This window comes from Oncorhynchus mykiss, chromosome 9 (genome assembly GCF_013265735.2).
Source record: "Oncorhynchus mykiss isolate Arlee chromosome 9, USDA_OmykA_1.1, whole genome shotgun sequence".
NCBI lineage: Eukaryota > Metazoa > Chordata > Actinopteri > Salmoniformes > Salmonidae > Oncorhynchus > Oncorhynchus mykiss.
This window is the reverse complement of record NC_048573.1, coordinates 22766551-22792429: the sequence shown is the minus strand read 5'-3', so window position 1 is coordinate 22792429 and position 25879 is coordinate 22766551. Positions and strand designations below refer to the sequence as shown.

Genomic DNA, 25879 nt, shown 5'->3' with positions numbered 1-25879 from the left:
TAATCCTGGGAGTATCTGAGTCCCTAAACGGATTAACCAACCCCCAAAAACAACTCATCTCGTACGGTCTCATCTCGGCAAAAAAACTAATCTTGTTGTTTTGGAAGAGGAGGGAAGCGCCCTCTACCAAATTATGGCTCAGTGAATTGGCAAATACTGTACACTTAGAAAGAATTAGATATATTCTGAACAATAGATTATCAACATTTGATCAAATCTGGCAGCCTTTCCTCTCCTACTTGGACGAGTCGGCGCTGTGAATTTGTACTTATTAACGCACTCTCAATTGTAATATTTTAATCTACCTTTGGGCAGCGTGTGCTGGCCCTGCCACCCGAGCAGTTTGGGGGGGGGGGGGGGGGGGGTTTGGGGGAATAAGGGGGGGGGGGATAGGGGGGACATCTTCCCTCTTTCTTTCTACTTGTCCTTGTTTTGTATGTCGTGTTGTGTATGATTTGTTCTGCACCCAGGTTTATGGGTCTTGTTGTTCCTTTATGCTCTTGTATCTTTAGATAAGAATTGTATACCTGTCTTGTATACCTTATACACCATTCTTGTGTGTGTTTAATAAAAAATATTTGAAACATAAGGATGATCAATGGAAACAGGATGCACCTGAGCTAAATTTCGAGTCTCATAGCAAAGGGCCTGAATACATATGTAAATATGGTATTCCTGTTTTTTTTTATTTTTTTTAAATACATTTGCAAGAATTTCCAAAAACCTGTTTTCGCCTCGTTATGGGGTATTGTGTATAGATTGAGATTTTTTTTTTTTGCATTCATTTTAGAATAACGCTGTAATGTAACAAAATGTGGAAAAAGGAAAGGGGTCTGAATACTTTCCAGAATGCACTGTATATTCTAGAATCTAACTATACATTGTATGTCATAATTCACACATACTGCTGTATTTGACCATTGTCACACACACTGCCGTGTCAGATCATTGTAAGCTTTACATAGTGTACTTCAACCTGCTAAATGTAGCCCCTTACTGAACAAGTCCCAAATAAAGGGACGCCTCTAGAATTTCTGTAGATTTCCCATCTACAGACTGTCAGTGTGTCGGAGTCCTCACTGTGTGTTCCTCACAAACACGCAACACCGCTGTTATTCTTTATATCTAACATCAAAGCTGTCTTGGAATTACACGTGTTGGAAGTGAGTGGTGAACGACATCATTTGAGAGCTTGTCTCATGCCTATGCTTACCTTAAAGCCTTGAACTACATGTTTCAGCACTGCCTCTGGCAAGAGGGTAGAAACAACTTTAGTGCTTGTAAGAGAGGACTCTTAAACGTGTTATTTAAAGACTTTCATGTTGAGTGCGGGGCACCATTAGAACACTAAGTAGATAATGTTCCTAGCGTTTTTTGTTACACGCTATAGCGATCATAAAGATTGAGCATTTGGATCCCCTTGAGTGGGTAGAAATTGTGTTGACACACGATGCTGTTGTGAGAGTGGATTACGTGGAACATTATCCATTTGTCAGTCATGTATAATATTGCTTACAGTGGCAAGTTCAATATGGACCCCTGTGTGTTTTGTGAAGCGATACGCTTGACTGTGTGTGTGAAAAGTTTAGAGATTTGAAGTCCAACCTGAGGTCATGTGCTACAGATTGTATTCAAAGCCACGCTTACAGTGATGACTTAGTGCCACAATACTACAGTATATGAATAAGTCATGTAACATACTGACTGGTTTCCATGGAGCAAACGTTGCAATAGGAGATTAAAATGACTGATAAGAGTTGAATCAATTGCCAGCAATTGACAATGTGCAAACAGGATACAGACAGGAGTCAATACACAGATGATATAATATAAATACAGTAAACATTCAACTCTGAAGCTGATTTACAGTGAGGAAAGACCTAGTTAAATAAATACAGTTAAAAATGAAAAAATATACAGTAGTACCATACTGAAGTGGATAGATTCTTTGATGTACCAGTGTTGTAATAGCAAAGTTGCTGCATTGCAGTATTTTTCAATACTTGACTGAATTATCGTGAGCCCAAGCTGCTTTTACAAGGTCTAATAGGCTGCATCTGCACACTAATAAATTGTCATGAGATGCATGCTCTTTGATCATTTGTGCCCAGATTTGAGATGCTTAATTTTCCTTTGAGGAATATATGTGCTGACTCTAAATGTTTACACATGGCACGTAAATGCACACACGTCCAGTGTTGTCTTGAGAGCCATTGGTGACAGTCACTCATCTCCACAGCTTGCACTCTCCATTCCGTTTCAGTCTCCCAGCATGCACAGCAGCCGTCGGTTGTCAGGGTAACTGTTACACTCACCATGCTGTTTGTCCTAGGTTATGTCTACCCTCAGAACGGTGACAGGCACGGCGTCAAAGCTCGACTAATGAAGCTCTTACCGTGCTCCGCCGTCAAAAAGTCATCTGCCAGTAGCCAAAGCAAGTGACTTTCTCTCTCTCAGAACATCTTTCTCTCTCCCAGAACATCTTTCTCTCTCCCAGAACATCTTTCTCTCTCACTCTTTTTCTTTCTTTCCCCCCTTTACCTCTCTTTCCTCCTAAATATTATCCTACCTCCCACCCTTTACTCTGTGGTGTTGTTGTACAGTCAGTTAGGTTTTTGAAAGGAACCTCAGGCCAGCAGTCACTACTTCTCCAGTCTGTTCTCTGGTGTCCTTATGTGGCTGGCAACTGGCCAGAGGCACCACCAAGGCAACATTTTTAGAGACCTGATCCTTACTTTAGATTCTACACAAAATGTGGGGCCTAATACCAAAGTCTAATCCCCCCCCCCTTTTCAAATCAATTTCAAACTTCACTGAGTGAGCTCCTTAATGTCATGAGAAATAAGATGCATGGGAAAAGACATGCAAGTGCCAATATGGAAGATGTCAATGAACTGGGTTAGACACTGAAGGCGAAGTGTTAAGCTAAGTCTGATACAACCCACCTGTTTATTGTACTTCGTCTATTAAATAACACACACATGAATTGAAACCCTATGACTATATCATAACTGAGTCAGTAGAAACGGGTGAATCGTTAATCTGGGTTTTCTGTGTGTTCCTGTGTGTGTCCCATTCATCATCCAACCAGCTCACTGTAGAGTCAGACTCCATAGCGCTATTGAAGAATCACCGTCACACAGTTTCTTACCTCACCGTGTGGTGCCAACACGCTCAGTGGGCTGGACAGACTCACCATGGCCTTTGTGTGTGATTAATTGACTTGAAAGTGTGAGGGATGGCAGGATTTGATTATAGCGATCTGAGGACGACGAGCACCTTGTCATTAGCATAATAAACCAGATCACAAGATACTGTATTCTTTTGGAGTGGGAGCATAGGGTTTTCACCAACATCAAAGGGAAACTCTGAAATTGGCAGCATATGAGCTATGAGAGTGTCTTCCCTATCCTATTGATGCTTGTAGACACACATACACACCAGCTCTTCGGCAGGTTAATCCAATACTGAGAAGAGACGTAGCATTTTGGCCACCGTCCACAAGACTCCTCTCAGGGCTAATGAGAGGTGGTGAGACGCTGGCATACCTCAGGTGAGTGTGTGCAAGAGAGACTTTTCAAGTGCTCGGCTCTGAGGACAACCGCTGGCATTGACAGGCCCGAGACGGCGGCTGCCATCATTACAGGCCCATTAAAGCGCCTCTCCGAGTTCAACGGCCCCCATCTCGAGGAGGCTCCCTGCCAGAGGGCCCTTGTTCCTGGGTTTCGATAACGCTAATTACCTCTGCTGTGATATTTCATGAGGAGAGATCGGGACACCGCCAAGTGCTTGGGGGTTTTGCCTGGTTTTGTAGTGGAGGGACCAAGCAAGGATGTGAAAAGATCTTCCTCGATTGGTTGGCTTTGAAGTGTGCTTGAAGCCTAACCTTAAGCCTAATATCAAATAACATCAAATTGTAGGGATCATCAAGTGGGTATGGCTAAACTTACAATGAACGTATACTACTAGCCTATATTCTACCCTTCCTGAGACTGTGGCTGAGATTCACCTGGCTGTAGGCCTTTCAGACATTACAGTGGCCTTTGCGTGAATGGCATTTCCATGTGATTACATTAGCAACATGGGTGATAAAAATGATCATATCAGATAACCTCGACAGGTGGTGGTTCCAATACTTTTTCGTATCCTCATTTGCTCCTCCCATAATAATCAAACATTTCAAAGTGGCTATAGACTCCTTTGGCTAACTATGGTGCTGCTATGGTAATGGTATGCTATCCCTACAATTTTATAACAATAGCCTGTGAAGTAACTGGTTTCACAATAGCTGCAGTGCTGTGCTTACTTAAGGATCCAGAATTAGCATGTTTAGAATGTGTTTGACATTCATATCATTAACGCCCTTAACCTTGCTGCTTTAACACAAACTAGCATACGGTAGAGCATTATTGTTTCGTATAAATCCTTTGGTTAACGTGGCGAGTGTAAACTACACTGCTAATCTCTGTTCTTAGAGGGCGAGTCAGTGCTGTGAGACCTCTGTGGGCTCCAGAACGCCGTGTGGCACTGCAAAACTTACTGAAGTAGGACAGGACACACTTTGCTTTTATGGGTGAAATGCAGCCAATTGTGTTGAATTGTTCTGAATGAGTCAGATTCCTTCTTCCTCCTCTCCAGACAGCGTGGAAGATGAGTTGGAGCTGTCCGCCGTCCGCCATCGCCCCGAGGGTCTGGAGCAACTGGAGGCTTTGACCCGATTCAACCGCAAGGAGCTGCAGATCCTCTACCGAGGCTTCAAGAACGTAAGTGGCCCAGTTTCACCACGCATCCAAAGCCATTGAAATAACGTGCATTGTGTTTTTTGTCTCACCGCTAAGGTCCTCCTCCATCCAGTCGAATTCGTGTCTCCATTCTTAGATAGCTATTTATTTATTTTTTTCCTACTATGGCCAGGTGTGCTACACTTGTTTTTCCTTTCTAAAGATGATCTGACCTATTGAACTTCATTTCGTCTGCCTTATTGAGCTCTTATTGGTGCAGGGGGAAACTTTTTTAAAACTTATCCCCTGACCTTGGGTTCATGGCATTTCAACTCTGTCTATGGAATTGTAGGGGGGGCATTGAAAGTATTCAATAGGTTTAATGGACCAAAAAATGTTATGTGTGATCTTCTGTCAAATGGCACAAGTGTAATCACAGTTGGAAGATGTCTCACTCGAGAATATTCTAGAGTACTCAAGGAACAATTAGGTCATACCTAGAATATATTCCATTCTAGTTTATGACTAACGTACAATCAGATCACACAAAGATCCTTAGAGAGATATGTATACAATTGAAATCGTCACCTCTGTTGTGAACCGTAATGAGATGAATTTGACCCAAATTGTCTGGTGACAAATGGAAGAAGGGAGCCACGGTCTATGATACCTGCATCCTGAATGGCCCTGGCCCCCATGGACCCTAACCCGAGACCCTGGGAGGACGGAGGTCAACTCTACCCATTAGCCCTTCACCACAGGAGACTGGAAATAGGGGTTGATAAGTGGTCTAATGAGTGAGGCGGCTGTTAATTGGCACCCTGTAATCTCCCCGACTCCTTTCCCCAATGAGATCTCCCATCAAAAGATTTGTTAGACCCCTTCCGCTTTCCTACCCCTAGAGCTTTTTGTTTTTTCTCCTCTTCAACCAAGACCAGGGTTTTAAAGGTAGGCTCAGCGATATGACGTAGATGCAGAAAGTTAGCGGTATAGTGGGTACATTTCTGCAACAACTAAGGCTGTTGAAGCACGAGGATCAACTTCTCCGGTGGTTTGGTGCCGTGACTACCACTATGTAACGGCCTGAAGGGAACCCGTGCACATGCGCAGATACTGTGTGTGACTGTGAGAGAATGTATTGAATCTCGCTCATTTCAATATCTGCGGTGCTGCTCATGGCAACGTCGTTTTGCTGAGTACCTTTTACGGTGGCTTTTGGTCTTGCATGTTCAATAATAGTGGCCTCTCTCAGCAGAAGCTAGACCCATCACTTCTTAGCTGCATTAAATATAGTTGAGGAAATCGACGCCTTTGCAGTCTGAATGGAGAATGTTTTATGTACGAATAGGCCCACGGGAGATACGAGTGTTTAGCCATATGTATATATTCCCTTTGGAGGATAAGATGAAACGACTCAATATCGCCATCAGCCGGCCTTTGTGCTAGTCAAATACCTGATCTATGGTTCACACTAACCCAGTGACAAGGGCAGAATAAAGGCAATATTTAAAACTAGCCAGACAAATGTAGTCTGGCACAGTCTCCATTACAAGCAATTTGGCTCTGTGTCTTTGACGTATCAGACTTGGGTGCGAATCAAACTGCTCCAGGGTGAGCGTCCACGGGTGGTAGAATATCGTCTTTTTGAATGCCAGACTCCTGGTAATTGCAACCTAGATGTCATCACGTCTGACAAACTCTTCGGTGCTACTCAGGAATTCAGAGCCAGGGCATCGGCATGGGGCAGAAGATTGCCATCTCAGATTGTGACACATTCAATTCCATCAGTGGAGATGCCACTGTTCAAACCTCTGTCAATAACCTTATTTTCCCCATACATTTTCTTCCCAATCTTGCCGGGATGAGTCATTGAAACGAATTTCACATGCGGCTGGTTTTTGCATTCCACAAATTACAGTTATGATTTTGTTGTCATGGATGAGTTCATCTCACAAGCTTATCAAATGAATACAGATACATTGAGTCACCACGGGCCCGTTCAAGTTGTGAATGTGAATGCTGCTGACTATGTACTGGTAACTGCCAAAATAAAGAAAACACCAGCATAAAGTGTCTAAATAGGGCGTTGGGTCACCATGAGCTGCCAGAACGCGCCTTGGCATAGCTTCTACAAGTGTCTGAAACTCTAGATGTGACACCATTCTTCCACAAGAAATTCCATGTTTTGTTGATGGTGGTTGAAAACGTTGTTTCGGCGCAGCTCAAGATTCTCCCTACTCAAATAACATTTTATTGGTCACATACACGTGGTTAGCAGAAGTTTGCAAGTGTAGCAAAATGCTTGTGCTTCTAGTTCCAACAGTGCTGAAATATGTAACATGTAATCTAACACAACAACTACCTAATACACACACATCTAAGTAAAGGAATGGAATAAGAATATATACATATAAATATATGGATGAGCAATGACATTGGCAAAATTAAATAGATGGTATAAAATACAGCATATACATATGAGATGAGTAATGCAAGATATGTAAACATTATTATCTAGGTCCCAGCTCTGATGCACCTGTACTGACCTCACCTTCTGGATGGTAGCGGAGTGAACAGGCAGTGGCTCGGATGGTTGTTGTCCTTGATGATCTTTTTGGCCTTCCTGTGACATTGGGTGCTGTAGGTGTCCTGGAAGGCAGGTAGTTTGCCCCGGTGATGAGCTATGCAGACCGCCCCACCCTCTGGAGAGCCTTGCGGTTGTGAGCGGTGCAGTTGCCGTACCAGGCGGTGATACAGCCCGACAGGATGCTCTCAATTGTGCATCTGTAAAGGTTTGTGAGGGTTTTAGGGGACGAGCCAAATTTCTTCAAACTCCTGAGGTGTGCATCCTGGAGACAGAATGCACCTGAGCTCAATTTCGAGTCTCATAGCAAATGGTCTGAATACTTATGTAAATAAGGTATCTATGTTTTATTTTTAACAAGTGCACAAACATTTCTAAAAACTTGTTATTGTGGGGTATTGTTTGTAGGTTGAGGATATTTTATTTCATCCATTTAAGAATAAGGCTATCGTAACAAAATGTGGAAAAAGTCTAGGGGTCTGAATACTTTCCGAATGCATTGTATGAAGTCTTGCAGAGTGGAAATGCAGTGTTGCACCTTCTTCACCACACAGTCTGTGTGGGTGGACCATTTCAGTTTGTCCGTGATGTGTACGCCTACATACGCCTCGTGTCTGAGCCGTTGAATTGCGACTACACTTTTTCTCTATACTGACATTTCACTTGTTTGATTGCCTTGCGGAGAGAATAACTACACTGTTTTTGTATTCGGCCATATTCCCAGTCACCTTTCCATGGTTAAATGCGGTGGTTCGTGCTTTCAGTTTTTATTATGGCGAGGTGTGTGTTGATAGTTCAATTGGGTTGAGATCTGGTGACTGGGACACACACTCTTTAAACTCACTATGCTCCTTTGAGGCCCCTCTTTCAAGGTCAGCCAGATCTCTTCTAGCCGTGGTATCCAAAATAATGGGCAACTGGGGATTTTTGCATTGTATGATAGAAAGGAGGAGGACCTTATTTGGTTTGGAGCCCAGCCATTCTTCATTACTTTCACATTTAGTCGCTATGTACTATTAGCGTTGACATCTCTAATCTCCCAACAGTCCCTGGGGTTTCAAGGATGGCGTGAACACACTGCATTTCCACTCTGCAAGACTCACAAACATACAGTATTTTGACTAGCAGACAAGAGGTGAAATATCCGTGCTAGACGTGCTGTAACCATTCTCAGTGTAACTCCTCTATAGCCTCATGCAGCGTGAACAAAAAGTGGGGGGGTTGACAAGAACACAAAAGTTTTAATTAGCAGTAGCTTTGCAGAACAACAAAGGCTTTAAAGAATAATGGTCTATGTCGAACTTTGTGTCTGTACAGCAGAAACCTTGATTTGTTTAGGTATAAAAGGAATAGGTTTGAAGTTGATTCAGCTCTCTAGTACTCTCTCCGTTGTACATCTCTCGAAATGTGTGGTAACCAAATGATATAATGTGAGGGAAGGTTTGGTTTTGCATTTGATAGAAACATGTTTGTAATCACTGTGCTGTGTCCACAATAATGACCATAGCCTCAGATGACCTGTGGTACATGACCTGTGGTACAGTATCATGACTATGCAAAACCCTCATTGAAATTGCTCTTTCATTGAATGGCATTTTCAAGTGACCAAATATCTGAGGTACATTAGAATTACTGTAAAATATGCTGTATTTATTACAGTGACAGCCTGAAAGTGTGACCAGGAATTTCCCACCACAGTACTTTCAAAGCCAGGAATAGATCATGCTTACGTAGACAGTAGAATCAGTGTTTACCTAGTACTCTCTATCACAAGTAAGACAATCCACAGAGAGGACAGAGATTAACCCCACAACACCCTTTACAGCTCCCTTACACTTCACTTTTCACTGAATCATGTCACGAAACAGCCAAAATAAAAACCTGTGACCTACTTCGTTCAAACTTTGTTTCTTTGCCTGCTTTTCAGTTCAGGGACTTCTTGACCTAAGCTACTCCTGACAGGATATTAAAATGGGTTTATTAAACAACAAATAAGAAGCAACAAGGGACACAGTGTAGCACACCTCTGAGAATCAAAGTCTGAAATACAAGTGTCCCCATGAGATTTCCCCAGTGGATATGTCCCCCTGAAATATAATAGGGAAGTGCACAGGGTAATGTCCTACTCCGTTTCAAAACGTTGATCTTTATAGATTTTAAATAAAAACTTAAAGATGGACGAAGAGACAAAAGTGAAGTTGGCAGTTCTTGAGCCTAGCTTTTTGATGGAATCCATAGAAAATATTTGAGTTGTCTCTTTCAGCAGGCTTGCCCACTTGACCTGTCTTCGCTGCCTTTATCCAAACCCTCTCCTCTAAATGTATCTCTTACCAATTTTAGATGTATGTTCGCCATGAAAAGCAACACATGCAGCAAAGTGTGGCATGTTGTGTGATCTGAAGTAAAGATGTTATTGTTCAGGTGCTTAAATTTGGGTCAATTGGCTGGATTCCAAACCGAACACTTCCTACATTCTCCCTGCCCTTGTTGACTTGCCGTCATCACGTTGGATTGACTGGATACATTAAGCAATGTTATTGAATCGCATATATGCTTTCACCTATATGGTCTCCTCAAATGTGCTCGGGCGAGTTACTGCACTGTATAAAGGGCAGAGGTAGGACATTTTTTTGGTTTGGAACAAATTCTTCATTACTTTCACATTTAGTCACTAAGTCCAATTAGTTTTGACATCTAATGTCCCAACAGTCCCTGGGTTTTTGAGGATAGTGTGAACAAACTGTATTTCCACTCTATTTTGACTAACAGACAATAGAGGTGAGCTAAGGGAAGTGTTTTAATGTCTCAACATACTGTAACCCTTCTGAGTGTAATTACTCGATATGGCCTCATGCAGCGTGAACAAGAGGTGGGGGGGTTGACAAGAACACAAAACATCATTTTAATTAGCAGTACTGTAGCTTTGCAGAACAACAAAGGCTCAAATAAATATTGTCTACGTCAAACTTTGTCTGTAGAGCAGAAACCTTTTTGTTTAGGTACACAGCTCTCTAGTACTCTCTCTTGTACATCTGTGTGTGGTAACAAATTTATCTAATATGTGGGAAGGTTTGGTTTTGCATTTGATAGAAACATATTTGTTTCTATCACACCTTTTTTTGAGTATCCCGTGGACCATTAAGAGTGCCATAATACATGGGAGCTATAATCAACGATCTAAACACAAACTCATGTGCCACACAGCTGATCGAATGCCTGCTGGTGTTGATGTGATTTGCCACTCGACAAGTCGAGGCAGCCCTTAAAGTCTGAGGGTGCCTCCTACCAGCCTTGTTTATGTAGTTGGCCCTCACCCACAAACATCGATACAGCAGCTGTGGCCCACACAATTACCAACCTTCGCTGTCTCCCTCAGATTTGATACAGTTTTGCATGCTTGGGTGAGTTCTATAAATGTTGTAAGTGACCGGTTGCGGCCCATTTATATTTTGTTTGTGCCAACTTAGTTGTGTTCGCGTCAAGTTCATTCAGTTTATGACACGTTCATTTAGTTTGTCAAGTTCATTTTATTTCTATCCAATTTCTTATTGTTTTGGGGGTATTGCACCACATTGCCACCGTAGCAATGACCGGTGCTACCTCAGTATTCATAACGATGAAATAACGCTGTGGATTTCCAAACAAATCAATTCTAAGAGCTTTAACGAGCAAGTTATTGTGTTTCATTTGAAAACAACATAACATTTTGTAAAATAAGAATATGTGTCTTAATTCAGGAGGGGATTGTCTCTGTAGCTATTACTAAGAAGCTTGATCTTGCGAGTTTAGATAACATTAGCAACTCAGCTTGGCACATCTTAGATAGTTAACTTAATAATTAGAAATGAATTGAAAAGTGTAACTTGATCACCTCACTTAAGTTGCGCTGCAGGAGTGACTCATCTTATGAAGCTCCCATTTTGCTTGTTGTGCTTCTTTGTAAACAAACACACCCGACTAGCTTAAACCGCTGTTTTGGGAAATGAGAGGTGGCGAGTAAGCTTCATATTGAAAAAGTTTCAGAATGAAAAATCTAACGGGAGAAATGATGAACGCGATCTAATTTTATATATTACCTAGTGCACAAGTTTAAATAAATACCTGCAGTCAAGTACTAATATTCAAAGCTGAAAAAACATCACTTACCAGAATGCTAACAAAATGCTAACAAGTACTTAGAAATCGTCATAGAGAATGCTAACTCAATGCTAATGAGCACATTGAGAACAATTTGTACAGTTTCTGACCTAATCAATGAAGTAACTTAAAAACGCGACACAGTTTCTTTCATGCACAAAACAAATATTAGCCTGCAAGGGTCTTGATCCAGGAGGGGATGCTATGCTGTTACTAAGCAAATGCTTGATTTTGGAAGAAGCCCACCACTTAACTAGATAGCTAATTTAGTAGCTAGTTAGCTAAGTATTTAGCACATTTTAGACACTTCACTTAATAGTTCTAAGATATTTAGCTGGCAAACATTTAGTTGTGAATTCCATAGTGTAATTAGATCACCTGGAGTATGCTGCATGACGCTGTGTGCTTGTAAACAAACATCACGTGACTGGACTACCGTAAACTACATAATAATGTGACTGGTGAAATGAGGAATGCAATGTTCTTTAGCTTCTTACGTATGGCACAAGTTGACTGCAGGTATTTACATAAAAAGTAGCTACAAATATTCACATTTTCAAGTTAACGGTTTTGACAGTATTGAAAAACCTTCCTGTGGCTTTTTCCAAATACCTAGGGTATATACGGTATACCGCCAAAGCCTAGTCTATCCTATATCTGAAATTAATAAACTCAGCAAAAAAAGAAACGTCCCTTTTTCAGAACCCTGTCTTTCAAAGATAATTTGTAAAAATCCAAATAACCTCACAGATCTTCATTGTAAAGGGTTTAAACAAGGTTTCCCATGCTTGTTCAATGAACCATAAACAACTCATGAACATGCACCTGTGGAACGGTCGTTAAGACACTAACAGCTTACAGACGGTAGGCAATTAAGGTCACAGTTATGAAAACTTAGGACACTAAAGAGGCCTTTGTACTGACTCTGAAAAACACCAAAAGAAAGATGCCCAGGGTCCCTGCTCATCTGCGTGAACGTGCCTTAGGCATGCTGCAAGGAGGCATGAGGAATGCAGATGTGGCCAGGGCAATAAATTGCCATGTCTGTACTGTGAGAGGCCCAAGACAGTGCTACAGGGAGACAGGATGGACAGCTGATCGTCCTCGCAGTGGCAGAGGGTAGGTAACAACATCTCCACCCCGCTGAGCCTCAACACTGGGGCCCCACAAGGGTGCGTTCTGAGCCCTCTCCTGTACTCCCTGTTCACCCACCACAGCGTGGTCATGCACACCTCCAACTCAATCATCAAGTTTGTGGCCTACAGTGGTAGGCTTGATTACAAACAACGACGAGACGGCCTACAGGGAGGAGGTGAGGGACCTCGGAGTGTGGTGTCAGGAAAATAACCTCACACTCAATGTCAACAAAACAAAGGAGATGATTGTGGACTTCAGGAAACAGCAGAGGGAGCACCCCCCTATCCACATTGATGGGACAGTAGTGGAGAGGGTAGTAAGTTTTAAGTTCCTCGGCGTACACATCACGGACAAACTGAATTGGTCCACCCACACAGACAGCGTCGTGAAGAAGGCGCAGCAGCGCCTCTTCAACCTCAGCAGGCTGAAGAAATTCGGCTTGTCACCAAAAGCCCTCACAAACTTCTACAGATGCACAATCGAGAGCATCCTGTCGGGCTGTATCACCGCCTGGTACGGCAACTGCTCCGCCCACAGTCGTAAGGCTTTCCAGAGGGTAGTGAGGTCTGCACAACGCATCACCGGAGTCAAACTACCTGCCCTCCAGAACACCTACACCACCCGATGTCACAGGAAGGCCATAAAGATCATCAAGGACAACAACCACCCGAGCCACTGCCTGTTCACCCCGCTATCATCCAGAAGGTGAGGTCAGTACAGGTGCATCAAAGCAGGGACCGAGAGACTGAAAAACAGCTTCTATCTCAAGGCCATCAGACTGTTAAACAGCCACCACTAACATTGAGTGGCTGCTGCCGAGACACTGACTCAACTCCAGCCACTTTAATAATGGGAATTGATGGAAATTGATGTAAAATATATCACTAGCCACTTTAAACACTTTAAACGCTAATGCTACTTAATATAATGTTTACATACCCTACATTACTCATCTCATATGTATATGTATACACTGTACTCTATATCATCTACTGCATCTTTATGTAATACATGTATCACTAGCCACTTTAAACAATGCCACTTGTTTACATACCCTACATTACTCATCTCATATGTATATACTGTACTCGAAACCATCTACTGCATCTTGCCTATGCCGTTCTGTACCATCACTCATTCATATATCTTTATGTACATATTATTTATCCCTTTACACTTGTGTATATAAGGTAGTAGTTTTGGAATTGTTAGGTTAGATTACTCGTTGGTTATTACTGCATTGTCGGAACTAGAAGCACAAGCATTTCGCTACACTCGCATTAACATCTGCTAACCATGTGTATGTGACAAATACATTTGATTTGATTTGTAACAACACCTGCACAGGATCGCTACATCACACCTGCTGGACAGGTACAGGAGTTACACCAGGAACGCACAATCCTTCCATCAGTGCTCAGACATTCCACAATAGGCTGAGAGAGGCTGGACTGAGGGTTGTAGGCCTGTTGTAAGGCAGGTCCTCACCAGACATCATCGGCAACAATGTTGCCTATGGGCACAAACCCACCGTCGCTGGACCAGACAGGACTGGCAAAACGTGCTCTTAACTGACGAGTCGCGGTTTTGTCTCACCAGGGGTGATGGTCGGATTTGCGTTACACAGTGGCCTGTACTCTGGAGCGGGATCGATTTGGAGGTGGAGGGTCTGTCATGGTCTGGGACAGTGTGTCACAGCATGATCGGCTCACCCTGACATGACCCTCCAGCATGGCAATGCCACCAGCCATACTACTCGTTCTGTGCGTGCTTTCCTGCAAGGAATGTCAGTGTTCTGCCAGCGAAGAGCCCGGATCTCAATCCCATTGAGCATGTCTAGGACCTGTTGGATCGGAGGGTGAGGGCTAGGGCCATTCCCCCCAGAAATGTCCGGGAACTTGCAGGTGCCTTTGTTTAAGAGTGGGGTAACATCTCACAGCAGGAATTGGCAAATCTGGTTCAGTCCATGAGGAGAAGATGCATTGCAGTACTTAATGTAGTTGCTGGCCACACCAGATACTGACTGTTACTTTTGATGTTGACCCCCCCCCCCCCCCCCCTCTTTTGTTCAGGGACACATTAAACTAAACTACACATTAAACTAAACTATAAACTACTTCCATATTTACCTCCATTCACTTGTTTAACTGGTACCGGGCTACCTTCGGACTAGTCTTGTAAAACAATCAACATGTACAGTTGAAGTCAGACATTTACATACACTTAGGTTGGAGTCATTAAAACTCAATTTTCAACAACTCCACACATTTCTTGTTAACAAACTATAGTTTTGGCAAGTCGGTTTGGCCATCTACTTTAAATTAGTTTAAATGTATTTGGCTAAGGTGTATGTAAACTTCCGACTTCAACTCTACGTGTTCGAGGCGTCATTAGTGTGTAGCCCGATCTGTTCGGATGCTACATTCAAAAGTTGGCAGATTGGCGGGACCAACTTCAGACGAGTCCCGTAACGCTTGTGGGGATCGTAGAACACCATCGTATTCATCATCGTTCGGGCGCTTTTTTTATGTGATTTCTGCGGGGGTGCCGACGTCAACTCTAGGGGTTAAAGGCGTATGGCATCTTGAGCTGGGAATCCATTCATGTCCTTTAGATTACGAAATGAGACACAAGCAATATTATTTACATTATCAGAATGATATTTTGTATGTGTAAATAAAATATTGATATTCTAGTTCTGTCTTGTTGTACAGAGACGAGATAAAAGTTGAATTGTATGCTGCTGCTCATTGTTTACAGACGAGAATGAAAGGAAACAGTTATTCATGTCAAGCATTGATCTCTTTTTAAAAGGTGTCCTTGGTGGATATCTAAACAGAAATTGAGCACGGTTTTTCTAGCTTGTAAGAAATAAAAGCTAGATTGCATTGACAATAGCTCCAGAGGTTAGGCCTTTATGATAATATAATTGTACAGATTTCCATTGCGCTGACAAGGGCACATGTATAGCTCTGGACTTGAGGAAGACGCCCTCTGCACATTTGATAAGAGGCCCTACAAACCCTATTTTCTTCTCAAAAAGGACATCACCATTCACCACAAACCCTTTCATATCCCTATTTCCTTTTGGTGATTGTGAACTGTACACACTTTTCTCAACACTCTTTTGGTTGATAATGGCCAGCCTAATGCATCTGATATACTGTAGTTCTGTGCTGTTAGGTGAAGACCGCTCCCCACTGAATGCCAGTGTATTTGCCTGAAACACATTTCCTAATGGGTTCCACTCATGAACTCCTCTTACTGTTTTATGGATTAATTGTACCCATCTCACTGTTTTGACTTGCCAATTGTGCGCCGCCCCATGGGACTCCCAATCACGGCCAGTTGTAATACAGCCTGGAATCGAACCAGGGTCTGTAGTGACGCCTCTAGCACTGAGTCCTATTATCAGTAAATCAAGAAAACCACACTACAAGTATACTAAACAAAAATATAAACAACGCGCAACAATTTCCAAAATTTTACTGAGTTATTTCTGCGTCAGTAAGACACGTGAAGCCCAACTTTTATCAACACGTCTCCTTCGACACTAGGATAAAGACCACTGTTACTCAACCCACAACTAAACATTCAAGGCCCCCCCTTTGGCAAATTAGATCATGTGTCTATGCTCCTGTTTCCAGGAAGTACCCGCGACTTGCTCTGTAGAGAAATCGTCCTTCCGAGTCAGAGGCTATGTTGCAGGACTGCTTTGCTAGCGCTGACTGGAATATGATTCGGGACTCCATCGACTAGCTAACCACCTCCGTCTTGGGCTTCATCAGGAAATGCATTGCCGACATTGTCACCCTACAAGCCCTGTATTAACCCAGGGATTGAACGCCACCCTCCTACTAAAATTATCATTGATTAGATTTATTACACCACTGTCCATTGATTTCTATTAACATTTATCATGGTACTGGTCACACTTACTCTTGTTCACATGTGTATATATTACCATTAGTATGTATATAATCCTACTTCCAGTCACCTTTCAGCCCCTTTTTTTACCAGGTGAATTGACTGGAACACATTCTCATTTACATCAACGACCTGGGGAATAGTTACAGGGATGAATGAGCCAATTGTAAGCTGGGGATGATTAGGTGACAGTGTTAGGGCCAGATTGAGAATTTAGCCAGGACACCGGGGTTAACACCCCGTACTCTTACATTAAGTGCCATGGAATTTTTAGTGACCACAGAGAGTCAGGACAGCCGTTTAATGTTCCACTCAAAAGACGGCACCCTACACAGGGCAATGTCCCCAATCACTGCCCTGGTGATTTGGGAAATGGTGCCTCCTACTGGCCCTCGAACACCACTTCCTGCAGCATCTGGTCTCCCATCCAGTGACCAACCCTGCTTCGCTTCAGAAGCAAGCCAACAGTGGGATGCAGGGTGGTATGCTGCTGTTTACATATATATCCTACTACCAGTCACTTTTTATGTATTAACCCAACTCAACCACTCCAGTACCGCTGCACATTGAATGGCACTGGCACTGATCTGTATATACTTTTTGCAGTTTTTTTAGTCTTAAATGTTTTATTCTATTTTATCACTGCAATGTAAGAATTTCACTGTACTGTTTTACACGTAACAAATAAACGTTAAAACTTGAAAGGCTACGGCGGTCTTTTTTTAAGCAGTATAAAATATTGCTTTTTTCATGTCTTGCAGCATGGGGTTGGCCATGTCCGAGGCAAATTAAGAATGCCTTGTGCGTCTGAATCAAATGGAATGATATTCTCTTTTCCTTGCAGGAGTGCCCTAGTGGTGTGGTCAACGAAGACACCTTCAAAGACATCTACTCCCAGTTCTTTCCACAGGGAGGTATGTTGACACATCTGGTGAGAATTGTTCATTTGGATGGACAAAATGTGTTCGGCCAAAGGTGTGCTCTTTCTTTTGATTATCCGGTGGAATTGGGTCATTGGAATTGGTATGACTGGAAAGACAGGGGTTTGGGTTCTTGGAAATAAGCACCTGAGCACCTGAACCTTCTTTGGCACATTGATATTTAGTTAATTCAGCTCACAAAGCCCAAAGGTAAAGTCATGTTCTTCTACTTCGAAGTTCTCCCATTTTTTAATTCACACATTGTTTTTTTTAAGGCATTATATCTCACCCAAATATAAATAAAACATGTTTATCGAAAGACACTGGAGGATGTGTCCCCCAAATCACTTGTATATGATGTGTCCGTGGCTAAATATAGCTCAAAATATATGGCTCTGGAGGTCTCTAGCATTACAGCAAGAGAGACAAACGCCAGGGATATGGGAAGACTTGTCTACCTCTGCAAAACACACATCTTCATTTCTTTCCCAATGATAAAGTACAGGTGCCTATAGTACGTTAAAAACCTATAAAAAAATATATAACTTTTCTATATCAACTGTTTGTATATGACAGTGCTGGATTGCAGCCAAAGTCACACAGATACGTTCTCCTGAACCAGTACATGAAGCAATATTGTCTTCATACTGTAGGTAATAGATCTGCAGTATGTGTCTTATTGTCCACTGTACAATGATGGATTTCCTTTTAAGAAGCAATGTTACATTGTAATGTCGTTATATCGCTTGTTCTTTTGTGCTCCGTTTATTTGTTACACTGACTGGGGCAGTCTTTCCTGCTAGTCCCCCTGGGTTCCTTGTGTTTGATGGAATGTCATCTGCATTAGCCCATACAGCTCAACAAAAGAAACTCAGCACATTTTTATTTTTATCTCTCATCTTTACAGCAAACACACACGCTGTCAGTCAGTCGCAAACAGGCCAAGGTTTGAGAGCTCACGCAGGCACACACACAGACACTTAGTTCTGTTATGCTGCTTGAAAATATTTTAGGATTGCCAGAGAGTTGCAACTAAAACATGTGAAGATGCAACTTTGAAAGGGAGCGATAACACATCTTGCTTAAAGGCCTGCTACTGGGAAAACTATCAAATTAAAACAACTCTAAAATCTCTTATTCTTACTCTGCTTTGGGAAAAAAAACTTATGATGGCTTTTATGTTGACCAAAGGAGAAAAAACACCACAGTTGAAAATGTCTAGTTGGAACCGCTGTCAGCATGTATTGTCCATGTCAATTAAGGTTGTGACTTGTCATTACAATGTTTGACCGAGACTGTGTCTCTCGTTTCAGACGCTTCAACATATGCACATTTTCTGTTCAACGCGTTTGACACGGATAAAGATGGATCTGTGAGTTTTGAGGTAAGCTAGTGTGTCCTTGACAATTCATCACTGACTGACGTCACTCTCTAAAGTATAATGGCGTTGATACATTTTACATTAGAGATTTGGTTCTATAGTGTCAAAGTTGATGCATGTGTGTTAATGCTGGGGAAGAACAAAAGCCTGCAGGTCTCCAGGAAAAGGATTGACAGACACTAGTCCATACCTTTTTTTTGTTTATATTTAACCAGGAATGTTCCATTTATATATCTCCATTTTTTTAACATTACAGGTTTTAATATAGAATATACAGTTGTGGAGATTCCTTATATACAGTATATCAGTCTCTGATGAGATACTCAAGTTGGTCTTCTCAGTCCTCAACAATGGTTTACAGACAGATTATTCCAATTATAATTCACTGTATCACAATTCCAGTGGGTCAGAAGTTTACATACACTAAGTTGAGAGTGCCTTTAAACAGCTTGGAAAATTCCAGAAAATTATGTAATGGCTTTAGAAGCTTCTGATAGGATCATTTACATAATTTGAGTCAATTGGGGGTGTACCTGTGGATGTATTTCAAGGCCTCAGAAAAAGACCTCAGAAAAAAAAAATGTAGACCTCCACAAGTCTGGTTCCTCCTTGGGAGCAATTTCCAAACGCCGGAAGGTACCATGTTCATCTGTACACACAATAGTATGCAAGTATAAACACCATGGGACCACGCAGCCATCATACCACTCAGGAAGGAGACGTGTTCTGTCTCTTAGAGATGAACATACTTTGGTGCGAAAAGTGCAAATCAATCCCAGAACAAACGTTGATGGAAGAAACAGGTACAAAAGTATCTATATACACAGTAAAACGAGTCCTATATCGACATAACCTGAAAGGCCGCTCAACAAGGAACAAGCCACTGCTCCAAAACCACCATTAAAAAGGCAGACTACGGTTTGCAACTGCACATGGAGACAAAGATCGTACTTTTTGAAGAAATGCACTCTGGTCTGATGAAACAAAAATAGAACTGTTTGGCCATAATGACCATCGTTATGTTTGGAGGAAAAGGGGGAGGCTTGCAAGCCGAAGAACACCATCCCAACTGTGAAGCATGGGGGTGGCAGCATCAGTGGTGATCCTAACTGACCTAAGACAGGGAATTTTTACTAGGATTAAATGTCAGGAATTGTGAAAAACTTGAGTTTAAATGTATTTGGCTAAGGTGTATGTAAACTTCTGACTTCAACTGTATGTATATATATATATATATATATATATATATATATATATATATATATATATATATATATATATATATATATATATATATATATATATATATATATATATATATATATATATATATGGTAATCTCCCTCAGCATACATATAATTAACATTAAGGAAGAGTATAGGCTTACGTATTACAACAGACATGTTGTCATTGCTCTACACCCTAGTTATCTGGTGTTAATAAACACTGGTACCTTCTGTCCCATAGTACTGGATAACCCTCAAGCCTATTTCATTGGGATCCTAAAAAAAAACCTCTACAAATCATATGCATTCTTATATATTTAAGTTTCAGCACTTCAAGGATATAATGTTCTCTTTGTTCAATTGTTGCTTTTTGGGAAGAATATTGTTGGGAAGAATGATACCAATGAATGAATTATGTCTTTTTAGACTAGATATGGTAATCAAACTAAGTTCAATTCAAGTTCATTCTTTCTACATGAATATACTTTTGCGTATGTTGGATGTACCAGTATCATATCAATCCATTCAGGTTTAGCTGATGTTTGAGATATTCTTGGTACAATTGTATTGTGTTTGTATAAGTGCAAAGGTCTAATGGGTTGTGTTTCTACTGCAGGACTTTGTAATGGGCCTCTCTATCCTGCTCCGAGGCTCAGTCCAGGAGAAGCTCAACTGGGCCTTTAATCTGTATGATATTAATAAGGATGGCTATATTACTAAGGAGGTACTTACCATTAATGTCGCAACTTGCTGTTAACGATGATGTTGATACGGTTAGATGATTGAACAGAGTGAATCATATATTGATTTCTTTAAATACGAATAAAGGGGATAACCATACTGCTCTAATAATTGTAACGTGTTGTATGAGAGATGACCTACTGTATGTAGATATAAAGCATGCCGTCTGTTGAATACTGGACAACCAGTCTAATGATATGTAAAGAACGATCGCCTACTTTGTCAATGTTTCATAGTATGATACCCTGAAAGCCGGGTATTGCATAATGTACTTGTCAACATTTCCGTTATCTTATTAACTCTCCGTTTTAAAGGAAATGCTCGACATCATGAAGGCCATCTATGACATGATGGGGAAATGCACATATCCCCTACTCAAAGACGATACGCCTCGGCAACACGTGGAGATATTTTTTCAGGTATGTTTTTTTATTTTTAAGTTCCGTACATTGTTGCCAAAATGTGCATATTATATTCACCATTAGCAGCATTTATTGTATGGGCCCATAGTCCAATGCTTGTCATATTTAGATACAAATAACCCCAAAGTACAGTGACATTTGTTGCGTGGAATGAAATTAACAGTTGACCATCTTTTCAGTTTATTTCTGTCTATACTGTTACATCATATTGCGTTGCATTCTCAACATCTCTGCCCTTCCTGACCAACAGAAGATGGATAAAAACAAGGATGGAGTTGTAACCATAGATGAGTTTATTGACTGCTGCCAAAATGTGAGTTATTTCTGCCTTCTTTTCTGCAATCGCATCATATGTTTTGCACAATGCAGTATTTAGTACCTCTGGTATTCACATAAGTGAAGTAGGGACATATCTCTAAAATGTATGTTTGTCCACCAGGATGAGAACATCATGAGATCGATGCAGCTCTTTGATAACGTCATTTAACTTGTGGCTGACGTGGAGAGCTCTGGACCGGACTATCGACAGACGCCATTCTATCAACTGTACGCTGTTCAGACAAACATAAGGAAGTATTGTCACACAGCAAATACAGTATAGATGTAACGGTATGAAACATTCTGGAATAACTGCAAAAAAAAGCATTGATGTTTTCCAATCCTACCTTTTCAATTTGAGTTTTGTGGTTTGATTGAGTAAATTGAACTCTTCAAACCTGTGTACAAAGATGCCTCGATCGTAACAGCTGTGCCGCAGTCAGTATTTATCTGCAGTACAGGAAACCCAGCTGTGTTAGATTTTGCCACTGCCTTTGAACAGATGGACAACAACGAGTTTGAAAGGTGAGCGGTTTTTCACCCACCATGGTCCATCCTTTGCTCTCCCAGGACCCAGATAAAATATAGACTTAACATTGTACCATTTCAAAAAATATGTATATACTATCTGAGAACTGTTCAACTTTGTTCATGTTTACTTGCCAACTAGAATGAGACGATGCACTCCACATTGCATTTGATGAGTCTGGACAGTATCCTTAGAAGCACACAGGTTGGTGTTACTTACCTTGAGTCTACGCATAGGAGAAATGACCATCTTGTCACAAGATTATGCTGCTTCTAAATGTATTTTGTGACCCTACATGTGTGTATTTCCCTGTTTTGAGATGTTTCCTGTCGACATGTTTCCATTCATGTTTCGAATCACTATTTTGTGGTATGTTTGATTTTATTTATATAATATGGTAGTCAGTGTACAAAGGGATAGTCAGATGTTCAGTATTAAGCAGAAGCTAACTCTTGGGGTGAATTTACAGTCTTCTTGGGTATGTAATGTATATTGATCACTGTCTTATAAAGAGGATCACTGGGATGAAATTATACAAGCTAATCTGATCTCTGTCACCTTTAGTTTTGTAAATATATATCCCTGTCCAGAAACAACCCCTAGCCCCAACTTTCTAGGCGATTGCAGAGATATGGGAAGATTGGACAGGTGTAATCAATATGGCGATAATTCCACTCGGCCTGTCAGAAGGCAAGGTGGAGCCATAACCTACTTCACTTTGTATCTATCCATACCTTTCAAGCCTTGTTCACACTGCTCAAATCAGTTTTGTTTTTAAAATCCATTTTGGAACATTGACTGTCTAAACAGTAGGTTACAAGTGACAATCGGATTTGTGTGTTCCGACAGCAGTCATTTGCTGGTTGTCATAGTAATGACGGGTGTGTGCACAGTGGTGTAGGCTGATTGGTGGTGGGGCTCATGCTTCTCAGAAATTATGTGGCAATTAAGGGGACAACAATGTCTGCCATGGAAGTTTCCCAGTTGCTTTGTTCAAACACTTTTAAGGATAAGATTATCCAACTTTCAAAACAAGTGGTAGCTGTTTAGCTTTCACTAATGTGTTTAAACAAACTAGTTACCTACTACATGTTCTTGTCAAACTGGCAACAAGCTAGCAAGCAACAATATATGCCAACTAAGTCTAAAAACCACACGAGGGAAATCATATTTGACCGTTCAACCCAATTAGAATGGCCAGGAATCAAACCACCTACAAGTGTATTAAGGGTCTAGATTTTGTTGCTGGATAGAGGTTGCTTCTGGATGAGGTCTGTGTTTTCTTTCCTCTTGTTTGGGGCATGTGTCCAGGTTCTTTGCATAATGAAGACTGATTGGCCGTGGCTGTCTCTGATTAGAGCCCTGATAGGCCCCAAATGTGGGCAGGCACAGAGCATGCTGGGCAGCAGATGGGGCCTCACCCTCCCCAATCTCACTCACAGGTGGTTCCAAAAACCCTACTATTTAGTCCTCATCTATCTAAAAGGTTGGTATGAGCAAGGTAGTATCTGCACAATTCATTTTTCTTGCCTTAATTGGCAATTCCTTATGTATCCATTGGAATATGTTCTGATGTCCATATGATTAAGCAAAGTCTAGGACAATAACTTGTGTACCTAACTTGATCTTATTTGACCAATGATTTTGTTCAGCTGGCTTATCTCCTAAACATATGGGTCAAGTTAAGTAGGGCACAGAAAAGCCTGCAATGAAAAACAAGTTCTATTTGGACAAGTTCAGGTATAGCTTCTACAAATCCAAGAGTGGAAGACTCCTCTCTCTCGTCTCTAACATGAAGGCTCACTTTTTGTGAACAGTCCCATCACAAGTCGGAATGTTGAATAAAGTTCATTTGAACGTACTTTACCTGTTGTCCGCTGATTTTTGTCCTTTATGTAGGAAGTCATCTGAGACAAAATATCCACCGAGTAGCATTATTAACCCGACTTTCAGTACGCTGGTCTATATCGGTATGTATTTTCAATGTTGACGCAATTTGCATGCAACTTGCACAATATGTCAACAATGGCCGAGCTTAACCGAAGTACAGACTAAATGTTGTCCCAAACTAATTTCACAAGCACTTCCAGCTGATTGCAGGGAACAGGCTTTAGTCGACTACATTCGGTTACATTTGGCTATTGTTCATATATTGCGCATCACGTGAAATGCGTCAGGAGGTGGAAAATACAAGCGACCGAACCTACCGGTGCAGCAAAAAGTCAGGTAAACAATACTTTCCTATGGACATTTGATCGCCACTACCTTCCAGCGAAAGGACCAACAGCACGGACAACCGATAAAGTAACCTAGTTTGTAGAGACTACTGCATATTTTTAACAGCGACTTTTTTTCAGACTGATTATCCATGGCGTAACCATGATAAGTCTGATATTTAGGCAAGTTCAGGTACTACCTGTTTCATCTCAAAACATTTTCTCCTTAGTGAATATGTCTCTGGGAAAACAAGTTCCCTAATGATAAAGTGACTTATGTCATTCTGTTATTCAACCTTACATCCTAATGTATTTAAATCGATCATTATAGCATGAGGGTAGTAATTGGGTTCTATGATTTCTGATTTTATGCACTCAAACTCTGATCTTGGAGAATTTGAATGCATCAGAAAAAAGCCTGTTAAAATGAATCAACCATAATTTCTCATGTTTTTTTCTGTACTCACTTCTGTACTGAATGTTCATTTGCTTGTGCCTACCAAATGATACCTTCAACTTTAGCACTGTGACAGACACTTGGGGATGGATAGAAATGTACAGAATGGGTATCTGGAGGAAAAAGGGGGGAGGGTCATGTTTTTTCAATTTCAATCAAGGGGAGGGTTTAGTATATTTTATTTAGTCCAGGGGTGGGTCATGTAATTTCTAATTGATGAAATGTCTCTATATTTCTCAGTATTTTAGAATGAGTTGCTAATTAGGCTATATATCGATGTGTGCCGGTTGCAGCCCCTCACCTCTGATTCTCCGTTGGGCGCGCAATATCAAGTGTGCCTATAGGCTATTTAGTGTGGTCTCAATCCAATGATCCATAGCCTATTGTCTATGAAGTGCATGCTCGGAGAAGCACAGAACAAAGTTATATTTCAAAGATAGCTGCTGGGATGGTGTAAATAATACTAGGCTGCATTACACACTGTAATGGATATTCCAACAATGGCCCAGGCCTGCTCTGATCTTGCTGATCAAAAAACGTTTGTGTGCTGCTTAACCAGTTGCTGTATACTGTATACAGTGCCTTCGGAAAATATTCAGATCCCTTGACTTTTTCCACATTTTGTTATGTTACAGCCTTATTCTAAAATGGATTCAATTATTTTTCTCATCAAAATACACACAATACCCCATAATAAAGCGAAAACAGGTTTTTAGAAATTCTTGCAAATGTACACTGCTCAAAAAAATAACAACAGGGAACACTAAAATGACACATCCTAGATCTGAATTAATGAAATATTCTTATTAAATACTTTTTTCTTTACATAGTTGAATGTGCTGACAACAAAATCACACACAAATTATCAATGGAAATCAAATTTATCAACCCATGGAGGTCTGGATTTGGAGTCACACTCAAATTTAAAGTGGAAAACCACACTATAGGCTGGTCCAACTTTGATGTAATGTCCTTAAAACAAGTCAAAATGAGGCTCAGTAGTGTGTGTAGCCTCCACGTGCCTGTGTGGCCTCCCTACAACGCCTGGGCATGCTCCTGATGATGTGGCGGATGGTTTCCTGAGGGATCAGTCCATAGCATCAATGCCTTCCTCTTGTAGGAACTGCTGACACACTCCAGCCACATGAGGTCTAGCATTGTCT

At 41.3% G+C, this 25879-nt stretch overlaps 1 protein-coding gene across 7 annotated transcripts in view; it reads left to right on the top strand.

Moving 5' to 3' along the window:
* Nucleotides 1–24700, top strand: part of kcnip4 (Kv channel interacting protein 4) — a 266264-nt gene extending 241564 nt beyond the window's left edge. For 4 of the 7 annotated variants that reach the window (XM_036987594.1, XM_036987593.1, XM_036987595.1 and 1 more), the window contains exons 2-7: nt 4639–4763; nt 17351–17420; nt 18740–18810; nt 20650–20757; nt 21089–21193; nt 21447–21629. In XM_036987594.1, coding sequence (XP_036843489.1) covers nt 4639–4763; nt 17351–17420; nt 18740–18810; nt 20650–20757; nt 21089–21193; nt 21447–21572 — 605 coding nt within the window. In that variant the 3' untranslated portion in view covers nt 21573–21629. The other 3 variants (XM_036987596.1, XM_021615142.2, XM_021615143.2) reach the window with 3 other exon arrangements.
* The last annotated feature ends 1179 nt before the right edge of the window (nt 24701–25879 follow it).